At 37.1% G+C, this 12,962-nt stretch overlaps 1 protein-coding gene across 1 annotated transcript in view; it reads left to right on the forward strand.

The window, feature by feature from the left end:
• The window catches only part of MDFIC (MyoD family inhibitor domain containing), a gene marked incomplete at both ends in the record, with an annotated part of 44,666 nt that extends 33,027 nt beyond the window's left edge, over positions 1 to 11,639 (forward strand). The window contains one exon of the mRNA XM_079541067.1: positions 11,392 to 11,639. Coding sequence (XP_079397193.1) covers positions 11,392 to 11,639 — 248 coding nt within the window. The remainder of the gene's footprint in view (positions 1 to 11,391) is intronic.
• Between the last annotated feature and the right edge of the window lie 1,323 nt (positions 11,640 to 12,962).

Genomic DNA, 12,962 nt, shown 5'->3' on the forward strand with positions numbered 1-12,962 from the left:
CCTGTGAGGTTTGAACACTATATAAAATTAAGACCTGTATTTGACAATGAATGTGCTTTTTGTTGTAAATTATTTGCATGAAGAAGCTTCATACTCCCAGTACACAGCTTAAATAAGCAAAAGTAAATAATTCTGCTTTACATTTTAGCTCTGGGTGTGTTTTCACTGCTTGCAATTACTCTAATGGTTCTAGTGTTCCTGAGCCTTTCCTCAATCCATTGCTGTCCCATTAGCACTGATATACTCAGAGGGCTTTTCTTCTGCCCATTACAACAAGGATGCAGAAGCTATATACATTTTATTTGTTTGAGACAGGCTTTCAGAGTGCAGGCAGGATGCATAGATGTTACTAGTTAAAAAAAAAAAAAAAGTGAGAGATGAGTAGAGACACAGATTTTCAGAGAAATGGGAGACTGTACTGTTCAGTGGAATGGGGAGGATTCATAGCCGGGATGAAAGCAAAAGGGATCAGAAGGACTGTATGTACTGGCCTGAGTGAATCCCACTGATTTCAGTGGAGTGACTTCTCTTGGCTTCCACTACTTCAATCAAACCTACTGAGTGAATCTATGTAATAATATCAAGTAGAGCAGCTCCAGTTGTACTGTGCCATGGGCTGGTCCTCCTTACTGTAGCCTATTTTCATATATATCTTCAAGAACTTAATGTTATTTTTCAGTTGGGTTTCCAGTCCTTTAAAATTTCTTTCCCAAATCATAACTTTATATATTCCTGTTGTCTCTTTCTATTTTGTGAAAACTGGTTCACCCTCCAGCATGATATTTTTTGTGTACATTGTTCCTTCATGCATTGTACAGAATATATGGAAATGCAGAGTAATCCTTACTATAACATTCAGTTTCTTGGCTTATGTAATAGCTAAGATTGATTATATTCAGAAGTATACATATAATCTTGCAATGTTTTAATTTTCTTTGTTGTAAGGTGGACATGCATTCTGAGTAGCTTGATGCACCTGCAAATGTCTGTTGCTCTAAGTTTTCTGTTCATCAACACAAGTGAAACATTAGTTGTATTGTGCAGTGGTTAAAGTGTATCCGGAGTACACAGATATGCCAAAAAAGGGAATAGTTGTTGGGGAAAAAAAAATTGTATTTTGCTTTTCAGTTCTGTGCAGATGTGTTTTAAATTTGTGTCTACACAGTGCACATATGCAAGCCTTCTGACAGTTTCTTCAGTTTTTCAGTAATTTACCCTGTGAGTCTGTGTGGAGGAACTGTAAGTAAGCTCTGAGTAATAGTCTCGATTAGTGACTCTGGCAATGGTCACTTGATATTTGAAAAATAATGCAAGGAACAAATCATAATGTTAAGAAAAATAATTTATCCATAATATTAAAAAAAATGCTTATGAATTTAAGAAGTGTTAACTCCTTATGAATACTTCTGGAAATCTATACTATAATCTGTATGTACAAAAAGTAGATATAATTAGGTTATTTGTTCAAAATAGCTTTATTGCATTTAAAACAGTAATACATATGCTAGATGAGTGCATATAACTTTACACTACTGGAAGAGTGCATTAACAAGTTCTAAAGATGGGGATTGCAAAGACACTCTTTCAAGATGGTCAGTTAATTGAAACATAACTTCTGCAACTTATTCATTCTGAATCTTTGTGGGTAGCGTTATTTTTGTGAGCAACTCTGCTTTCTGATCCAGTGACATGGATCTGTAGAAACTACTGAAAAGATTTACAGAAAGATTCAAAGGTTAGGAAACAATTTGAAAGCTTCTGTATTTTTCTTATCAGCTTGACTTTTCTTTAACTTGTGCCATACTAACTTCACAAGCCAAGTGAAGTGTTGAAGAGCTGCTGGATTTGCATTTACTTGAAGGTGTATGTGCTTAGGCACATCTGTACAGTATAGCATTATAGCCTTTGTGTGATCTGGTATGCAATCTTATGCACAAATAAATTATGTTAATAATGTCATCAGAAATTAACTTAGCCATATCAACTTACCAGTGTATCCAGACAATTTTGGTAGAAAGAAATACAAGTAAACGTGTATGTTCTAATTCACTTTAATTAAAAAATGCGATTCCTTGTTTGACTTTGGAATGTATAAATTTAATTTATATTTATTCTTCTCTTTGCTTCACATCACTTTGCTCCTCTGTGCTCTGCTTTGCTTCACTTCACTCTACCCATTTTTTCTTTGAAACACATTCCATGTGTTTTTACTTCACCTACCCAGCCCAGAGGATATCTTGAGTCCTCTGCACTATTGCCAATCAGGAAGATAACTGGTTTTGTTAAGTAAATAAAAGTGGCCAGATTAAAATTCAATATGGAGTGCTACTCCCCACAAAATCCCCCTATCATAGTTAACAACTTATTAATTGTTCCATCTGCAAGTTTCACTTGTACTGAACATTACATCTAGTGAGTTGTATTGGAAGTGCTTAAAATGTGAAAGACAACTTGCAATGGTACAGAAGCTTAACTCTGTCTTTTTAAATGAGGACATCATCTATGGAGTCAAGTCATCATACCAGGATATGCTGTTTAGAAATACTTTCACACACAGTGAGGCCTTAGGAGGATGTAAGAGTACTCAATAGCTGACTCTTCCTCTGCATCTATTATTAGTCCATATCATCCCTGAAGAAATAGGGTTGTAGTTATATAGGGTTATATTTATATAGGGTTAGGATGACTTACACTACCAAAAAAAAAAAAAACCAAAACCCCACAACAAAGGAATTATGAAACAGAAGGAGTTTCTTAAAAAAACCCAAAACATTTCTGAACACTTTCAGTTCTAGCAATTTTTTGAAGGAACTGGGTAGATTTCGCTGCATGTTGGGAATGAAAGTTGTTTGTTTGTTTGTTTTTAATTCAAAGAAGTATTAATAATATTTAAAATGATCTGTGTTGGAGGTGTTGCAGTTCTTCCAATGCTGTGTTCTGCAGACCACTGGCAGAGTGCATTGTCACTCTTGCGGCTATTATGCATAGCACAGAGAAACCTTGGAAAACTGAAAAAGAAATTGAAAAGGAGTTTAAAAAAAGTCTAGCTGCTGTATTTAGAAGCCTGTGTTTATCTGTAGAAAAGGGGAGAAGAAACTCTTTTCTGCCCAAAGCAACTTAAAGAGGGAAAGAAGTCTAAAGGAGACAGCAGTGAGGCAGCTGTACGATAAATCTAGGTGTTAGGAAACGAAGAGAGCATTAATAACTAAGTACATACACATGTATCAGAATGATGAAAGGCAAATAATAATGACATACTTAGGGTTGCAGAAGGAAACAGAAGAAGCATGTGGGAGGGGTGGAAGAAGAACTTACTGTGATGGAAAGGAGCAATAAAATGAGTTAGACACAAGTTATTTTGTGAAATAAAAAACAAGCTTTTCTACAAGAAACATGTGAAGCTTCATGATATGTTTTTTTATTTTTATTTTTATTTTTTGAGAAAGCAATTATTGATAAAAAAAGTAAATGATGGACAGAGGGAATACTGGTTTTGAAATTGATCTCTTGCTTGTGGTCAGGTTGCTGTGACCACACAAGTCCACCAGTCACTGCATTTCTTAGGGCAGTTACCACAATTGTAACAGCTTGTCAGAATCTGAGTTTAGGGTGACACTCCATAGTCAGGGTCGAGGTCATACATAGTTACTATGCTCATCTGGAAAGGCAGCTTGTTAAACTAGGATGAGCAGATTGTGAACTTGATTGCTTTATATGCAGTAGATTTTGCTTTCTTTCTTCCCAGGCCATCTAAACCAGGAATGCAGGAAAAGGCATCTTCTTTCCAAGTTCTGTTTTTTTTTATAAATAAAGATAGGTTATAGGAAGTGAGATGAGCCTGGTTGCTGGAGTCAGACGAATAAAGGAAAGTCTTCTGGATTGTATATCCTGTGTATCCTGCATTAGAGATGCAGCAATCTCACCCAACATGTGTTTTTTTTTTTCTTAAAATTAGAAGTTGAAAATTCAACACTTCAGGATGCATTTGAATGTAACAGTTTTTTCTTCAATTTAGTATCAACTTCATCATCTGCTTTAGATTTGGATGTGATGGGCCCTATTTGACTTGTGTTGCTGTCTACATTAATTAGAATATCCAATGTGATACTGATGTCTTAACTGAAAACAAAACAAATCCAACGAACAGTCTTATAGCAGCAGTCTTAAGAACCAATATGTGCATATACAAAGAAAGTAGTGAGTAGTTGTCTTAGCAGGATAACAGACCTCTGTTTGAAGTAGTGGATCTTGTTTTGGTTTGTATAACTTTATATAAACTGGCATAGTTTTCAGTCAACTTCCCTTTCCTTTTGGGCGTATGATTTTGAAGAGGATTTTTTGTCTCTCAAATGCAATAGTTTTTTGGGTTTTTTTTAGAGATACTGTTCTGTCTCTAGATTGGTATCACAGATATCCTAATATTGCAGAAATATCTACTAGCAATTAAAGTCCCTCCTTTCCTCTTTATTTTCCTTCGTCTCTTTCCCTTTCTCTCTTTTCATTTTTCTTTTTCTTATATACACTTCTGAAATCCATACCACCAGCATTTAGGCAGCTACTTAATTAAATATCTTTCTAACCTCTTTACTTGTGCCAAAAGTTCTAATGTTACCTTTTGGAACTTGATTTAATCTGGAGCTCTGCCCGAGTACTTCATTATTTCTAACAGTATTTTTGTTAGACAACGTTGTAGCAGAAGGCAGTTGTCAGTCAGTGTGCAAATAACATCATATGATCAAAACATAATTTTTAAGAAGGCATTTTGAACAGTGATGTATTTTAAGTGTGGTTATATTTTGTTTGCATAGAAATCTTGGCAGGTGATTTACACATTGTGTTAAATGAGCAAGTGGAACACGGGGCCTGTAATGAAGAAAGGTCTTTCCACAGCATCTGTTTTATAAGGTCACAGTCCAGCTGGCATCTGACTAGTCTCAGTATTTGCCATGATGAGCAATGGGAATGAAAGTTGCAGATTCAAAGGAAGCCTTAGGTATTGGAAATTTGCATGTTTCATAGTATGTTTACCAGCTGGATCATTTTTCTTCTGAGGTTATGGCTATATTAAGAGTTTAAAATATAGGCTTTGATGAAAGTTTCCATGTGTGTTGTAAATGTAATTTAACCATTCAAGCAGTATTTTAATTTTCTTGATCAAGAGAGATGATCATTTTATATTTTAAAATGCTGAAATATCACCTATCATAATGTGTAACTTTCTTGTCCCCCATATAAATGTGGCTCTGTTATCTAGGGATAGCTATATTCCACATGACACGTTGGTTTGTTCTCTCTAGATTTCTTATTTTCATGTCACAGTTTTACCAGGTGTACTGAATTTTCTAAAAGGGGATGGGTAGCAGAAGCCGCACAGAATCTGCATACATTATGGCCACAGTGTTGCTCGTGCACACGCACAGCCACTCTAAGCTGACATCCCAGTGTGGGTATCACATACCCCCTGCAAACCTGGGCTGGGGTTGCTTCTCCATGGCTCACTCCTGTTGGTAGGTGAGTGCTGTGCCGCTCTGGTCAGGGCTGTTATCCCTCGCAGTGGGCTATCCCTGTGTGTGGGTTATCCCAGCCTGTGCTGGCAGCAGGAAGCCCTCCGTGCCTGCTGGGGCTTCTGTTCAGGGCGCTGCAGGGGCTTGGCGCGATCCCCCACTGAGGTCCTCTTTGATTGTGGTTTTGCGCTTTTTTGATTCTTGCTGTGAGACAGCAGAGTGCCTGGAGATTTGTTTTGAGTTGTCTGAACTCGGTGGATATAGTTAGTAAAAAGCTCACCAAGGTCACCATTCTGTAAGTGAGCTTATTTACCATTGCAGAGGGGGAGACCTTTTATCGCGTGTGACCTGCCTGCTTGGAATGAAAGTGTATTGGGTCAGTTTGTGAGAGGTTAGTGTCAGACGTTACAAAAGCAGCACAGATCAGCCTGCCTCTGCGTCTCTCTGTACTTTTTTCAGTTTAACTTCTGCAGATCTTATACAGTTTATGCACATCTCTTAAATCTCTTAAAATCTGTTTCTTAACTGGAACTGCACCATTTAATAAAAATGAAGATGAGAGGATAAAAAGGAAGTTGAAATAAAAAAAAAATGTATGTTTCAGTATTTAAAGTAAATTAGAACAACGTGTACACAAATATCTTAGAAATAAATAATGTACATACTTGCACAAATGTTTGAAGACACGTACTTACAAAAATTAAAGTTGTTTTACTGTTAATATTTTCTTTTCCCTAACAGAGCGTGACTTTGTCACTAGAATAAGATACAGTGTTGGGGTCTACGAGCTTTGAGTATCAGTGGATAAATATTTTTCACAGACTCACAGAATCATAGAATAATTGCATTGTTTGCATCAAGAGAATTGTGACCAGCAGGTTGAGGGAGGTGATTCTGCCCTTCTACTCTGCTCTCATGAAACCCCACCTGGAGCACTGCATTCAGTTCTGGGGCCCCTGACTTAAGAAGGACATAGAGCTATTTGAGTGTGTCCAGTGGGAGATCACAAAGATGATCAGAGGGCTGGAGCACCTCCCATGTGGGGTCAGGCTGACGGAGCTGTTCAGCCTGGAGGAAAGAAGGTTCTGGGGGGACCTTATAACCTTATAGCAGCCTTCCAGTACCTGAAGGAGGCATACAGGAAAGCTGGGGAGAGCCTTCTTGTAAGGGCAGGTAGTAACAAAATGAGGGGAAATGGCTTTAAACTGAAAGATTTAGGCTAGATATTAGGAAGAAATTCTTTACTGTGAGGGTGGTGAGAAACTGGAACAGGTTGCCATTAGTGCCCTGAAGGCGTTCAAAGCCAGGCTGGATGAGGTTTTGAGCAGCCTGGTCTAGAGAGAGGTGTCCCTGCCTATAACGGGGTTGGAGCTAGATGATCTTAGGGTCCCTTTCAATCCAAACTATTCTATGATCATAGGAGATCATCCAGACCCACACTCTGCTAAAGCAGGTTCCCTGCAGTGTGTTGCACAGGAAAGTGTCCAGGTGGGTTTTGAATATTTACAGAGAAGTAAATTCCACAGCCGCTCTGAGCAGCGTGTTCCAGTGCTCTGTCATCCTCACAGAAAATAAGTTTTTCCTCACGTTCACATAGAACTTCTTGTGTTCCAGTTTGTCACTGGGTACAACTGAAAAAAGCCTGACTGCCACCCTTCAGATATTTATAAACATTGGTCATATCTCCCCTCAGCCTTCTCTTTTGGAGGATGAACAGTCCCAGATCTCTCAGCCTTTCTTCTCATAAGGAGGTGCTCCAGGCCCCTCAGCATCTTTATGGTCCTTCAGTTGACTCCCTGTAAAAGTTCCTGTCTTTTTTGACCTGGTGAGCCCAGACTTGAACAGTGTTCCAGATGTGATCTTACCAGGGCAGAGTAAAGGGGGAGGATCACCTCCCTTGACCTGCTGTCCACATTTTTTGTAATGCACCCCAAGATACCATTGGTCTTCTTGGCCACAAGGGCACACTGCTGGCTTAAGGTCAGATTTTAATATGCTAGTGTAGCATATCTGAGATATGTGCATCCCGATTAAAGTATTATTTGTAACATAAACGCTCTTGCGCTCCAGCACAAAGTAGCTGGAATTGCATCTGTGATCTAAGCTTGACTGAGTTTGTTGAGATTCTGTTTGCCTTGGCATTGTTTAAAGTTCCCTAACAAATCTGTCACTTTTGGAGATGTGCCAAAGAACTAAGGAAACAGCTTTACTTACATCTGTGTATAAAAATGCCTCATGGAATGACTCTTTTAATTTGGGTCTTACTTTCATCCAATTCAAAATGAAAGGATAACTCTGAATGAACTTGCATATCTGAAAGTGGATCTGCTTTTTTCTCTTTACTTTGGATTGGTCTAGTGAGAGATACTCTCTCAGCTGAGAGACCAAGCCTAACATAATTTATGCCATTCAGCAGAGCCTTTGGAGCTTGAGTGTTAGTCAACAAATGTGATAGTGTTGTGATGAAATCATAAATGCATTTGATAAAAGAGCAAGGGCAGACGTATCCTTTTTCTGTTTTAATGTGCAAAATATACATCTGTGTAGTGTTTAACACCCCACATCCATATTTTTGTGTAGCATTCATCTGTAGTGCAGTACTTCAGTGTTAATTAGAGAAAAGTGTGATAGAAGAATTGAAAAGCAAAGGAAATTTGAGATTGTTACAGTTTAGTTTGTAAGTCATGAGAAAAGTCTTATCTTAATTAATGGATTTATATAACGAGAAATAGGCTAAGTTCTCTCTCTTTGAAAGTATTTAGGTGAAAACTTAAATTTCAAAAAACTTGTAAGTTATCTGTTCAGCAGCTGTGCTATATCATCAACGGCAGGGCACATGGAGTCTGGTCCTTGATAAAAGGGCACCCCTGATTCTTATTTGCATGACTATACCTAATGGAAAAAGAAGAATGGAAACAAGTCTGGTTCCTAAAAATAAAAAATAAAAAAGTTAGCCTTTCAGAGGCTTTCAAAAGCTTTCAAAGGTAGATGTTGCATCATGACTGATATTGCTTTATCATTTCTTGAACAGAAAAAACTAAAATATGTTCAGAGTTTCTGGAAAATGTGTTACTAGTCTTTAAGAGCATCAAATTTACTTTTTTACATTTTATTTCCCAGCTATAATAAATGAAGTTTAATTCCAGTTTGAATGAAGTGTTCCACTTCTCAGTCATCTGCAGAAACTGTTAGGATTTTATGTAGTAAGGTCAAAGAATGGAAGTTAAGTACAGTCTTAATGTGTTAAAATAGTTGGTCATGGAACCAGGGAAGAATTACCAGCTTGTGCAAGCATTGAAGTATATTTTAGCTGTCTCCAAGGTGGTACTGATATCACTGTCATTATCTCTTTGGGAGTGAGTGTGTTATAGTATCTTCTTCATGGCCATGTCTCTTTTGCTGTGGCACACCACTACAGCAACCAAAGAAAGCATTTTAAACCACGTGAGTTCTTAGGAGCTGACAGTTTGGAGTACTGTAGAAGAGGGTACTGTAGAAGGATGTGTGAGTTTTATGTAATATGTTAGGAAACCTTAAGGTCTCATATTACTGCTGCTGCAAAAACCAGCCTGATATCTTTTCATCTTGCTAGTATTATATCAGTAGATGAGAAGCTAAGATGTAGTTTTAATGCATGGAAGAAAGTCTTCCGATCATCTACCCAGAAAGAAAGGTATTGCAGATGTATAGAGTTTCGATTCTGAATTTAGCTGGTTGGTTAGGGTGAGGTAAGAACATGCTTTGTCATGTGCTTAGTAATAGCTAACATAGTTAGCTATTAAAAGCCAATATATGAAGAATATAAAAGCATGATTATTTCAATTTTGTCATTGAAATGTGGATCAAATTTTATTTTCACTGTACAAATGAAGACTGAGGAGATCAACAAAAGGTATCTTCATGTTAATAAATGCTTATGCACTTCAAGGAAAATAGTTAGGTAAAGATGAGTTTTACAGTCCGGGCACTGGGAAATAAAAAAGTAAGAAAATACTCGTAGTGTTTCAGTCAGTAAAGAAAAAATGACTTACAGAGATTGCATTGTGGCACTAAAGACATTTGTGTCTGTTGCTGTCTTGGAATTATCATCATTTAAATCAGCATGGCCTCTCCTTGTCAGTACTGACTTAGTGTGAAGATTTTTTGTATTTCAGGGAAAATATATTTTAGGTCCACCATGTGCTTTTGTTTTAACTTATGGATTGTTTCTCTTGTCCAGTAACAAATACCTGTGTTAGAATTTATGTAAAACTTCATTTCTCACCCTACAATTCTATATAGCCCTATGTGAAGCAGACATGATGACATTATCTATTTGAGCATCCTATTTTCAGTACTGATATTCAGAAAGTTTTATTGAGGAATGTTATTTAAAAATATATTTGCAGTTGAAAATTTGTTATATTAGCTTCTTGCAGCTGTGTTTTAAACACGCAAAACAGAAGATATCTCAGTTCCTCAAATATGAAGGCTTCTTAGATACAACTCTTGGCTTATTTATCTTTCTCCTTCACATTAAAAGAAAATCTGAAAGGAGATTGTACCTGAACAAATTTAACACCATCTCCATGACAACCAGCTAATTAATTGCTATTGGTATGGCTTTGGTCCTCTTCAGTGAACTGATACTCCCCAGCTTTTTTTCACGTATCTTCTGGGTTTTCTGTGAAGGTCATTTATTTAGTGACAGCATATACTTAGAAAAAGCAGCTTTTCAGTACAGGCAACAACTTTCTTTAAAAATAGATCAGTCTTTCCTGTGTTTTCCTCCCAGTTTTACTTCCTGCACAGTAACATGAGTTTTGTGGCAGGGTTCTTCTTGCTTTTCATTTCTTTTGATTGTTTGTGTTCATTACGTATATCGTGACTGTGACAACACTGCAGTACAGGCATTCCCCAGCTTAGTTTATGTAAGACTGTAGTAATAAAGAGAAAATCATCTGCAGCATTGCGGTGGTAGCGTAGGCTAAGAGCTAAGGTAGTTCATTTCATTCTTGGGAAAGATCTTCTAAATGATGTTGAACTTTGAACTGCGTTTCTGTACTTGTGCATGCTAGTGTAAAGATAATTGTTCACTGCCTCTTACAATCTTCATTGATGGTACGTTTCTTATGGGAGGATATTTTATGCTTACTGTTGGTTGAATGGTCTCACTTGAAGTGTTGTGGGCAACAGCTCAATATTCAGGTGGACACCAGTGATGAGTGATGTGCCTCAAGGAACAGTGTTGGGACCAGCACTGCTTAACATCTTTGTTGGTGACATGAACAGTGAGGATTGAGTGTGCCCTCTGCCAGTTTGTGAATCACACCAAGCTGTGTGGTGCTGTCAACACAGCAGAGGGTAAGGGTGCCGTCCGTAGGGACTTTGACAGGCTCAAGAGGTAGGCCCATGTGAACAACATGCCATTTGACAAGGCAAAATACGAAGGTTCTGCAGCTGGGTTTGTATTGGTCATGTCTAATTGATGTATGAATTGTTTGAAGCTGTTCTATAAATTTGTTTGTTGGGTAGGAGATTTTTTGCTGACAGTTTGTGGAATACTTCTGCAGTTATCTCAGGTAACTTACTAATACTTGTGGGAGATGCATTTTGATATTCAGTCATTGTTATGAACTCTCTTGAAACAAAACATTAAAAGGATTGACAAGAGACTTGTGTAGGAAAAGGAAACTTCCACCAAAACTGGTAGTGAATTGGAGATGTAAGGCTGCTTAAGTGACCTTGAAGATAGGGAACATGTTCTTTATGATATTCAATTATGTCTACTCTGAATCATTATCTTTCAGCTACTTATCTGACATTGTGCATTTAAAATGACATATTAATGTTTTTTTTTGTTTTTCCTTTTCTCTTTAATATGTGATGTTCTACTGAACACGTGAAGATTGCTGTGTTCACTGTATCCTGGCTTGCTTGTTCTGTGAATTTCTCACCCTCTGTAACATTGTTCTGGGACAAGCATCCTGTGGCATCTGCACATCGGAATCCTGCTGCTGTTGCTGTGGGGATGAGATGGGGGATGACTGTAACTGCCCGTGTGATGTGGACTGTGGCATCATGGACGCATGTTGTGAATCTTCAGATTGCTTGGAGATCTGCATGGAATGCTGTGGGATCTGCTTCCCATCCTGAAATACTTTCTTTTCCTAGTTTTTGCTCTTAAAAACTGGAGACAGCTTTTCTTTAAATACATTTGAAGAGAGACAAGGTAAGATTTTCACACAACCAACTGGTATTGCACTGCTCATTCCCGATACATAAATATATTTTTTAAGCAATCCTCAAGTCTATATTCTAACACAAATTGTATAGTTTTGTATGTGAATCTCAAGCTACATTCCAGCTTTCTTTTGGCTTTGCAAAGGGAAGATTTTATTGAAACTGAACTATAGGTCTGCTGCTGCAGGTGATACATGAGGGCAAAGTTGCCATTTGAATTTCGTGACTGGTTTTGGTCAGAGAAGAGACTACAGGGCAAAGCCTTAAGTACTTGTCTTTACCTACTTTAATATTTAAATGCTCGAGTGGCTCCATACATAACATTCCTTTACAGGAATTCTTAAGTTCTTTTTTCAGTCTCCTTAGGGGTTGAAAACAACCTATAATTTTAATCTAAGTTAAATTCTTAGCACCAGTAATCTACTGTTGATTTTGCTACCGACATCACATTGACAGTGTTTCTTTTGTTTTGAATATTTCATTGGTTTGAGTGAGATTCTTCGTATTTTCCATTGTTGCTAATACCTGAAGATTTGGCAAACTAAAGTAAATGTAGGTTTTGCCATCTATTAGAATACCAGGATTTGTTGCTGTCAGTCAAGACAGAAAAGAGAAATTATGTTTTACTTCAGTACTAATATTACTTGAAATGCTTCTTTTTAGAAAGAGACTTTGGCAATTTCTGTAGACATTAAATATATCCTTACACTAACAAACTAATAGAATAATAAATCTTTAAAATTTGGCTATACAAAGGAAATTATCAAAAGTTTACTCAAGAGTCAAAACATAAATGATCCTGTCAGTTTTTGTTGTTTCACAGATAGTGTTGCATTATTTAATATTTATTCACTGTGTAGGAAATGTCCGTAGAGGATAGCACCATTGAAACACAGTGTAAAGACTAAATTAATACTGAATCAATCAAGGAATTCTGTTGTCATATGCAAAAAGCAAATACAGTATTCTTATGCATGTTTTAAGTGTTACTTAAAAATAAGCTGTGTAGAAAATTTATACTTTGGAAACATGTATCCTTTTCAAAAAAGAATAACATGATCTGAAATGTTTGATAAGTTGGGATTTGGTTGGCAATTTTTTATCTATTACACCGTTAAGGGCTTCTAGTTAATATCTGTTTTTGTCATTGAAACTGTGAAATGAATTTGGTCCAACACATAAAGAGGTTTACGAGATTCCCAGATTTAGGGAATAAAGGTACCCATTTTCTTTCCC

Source organism: Tetrao urogallus (genome assembly GCF_951394365.1).
Source record: "Tetrao urogallus genome assembly, chromosome: 1".
In the NCBI taxonomy this organism is placed as follows: domain Eukaryota; kingdom Metazoa; phylum Chordata; class Aves; order Galliformes; family Phasianidae; genus Tetrao; species Tetrao urogallus.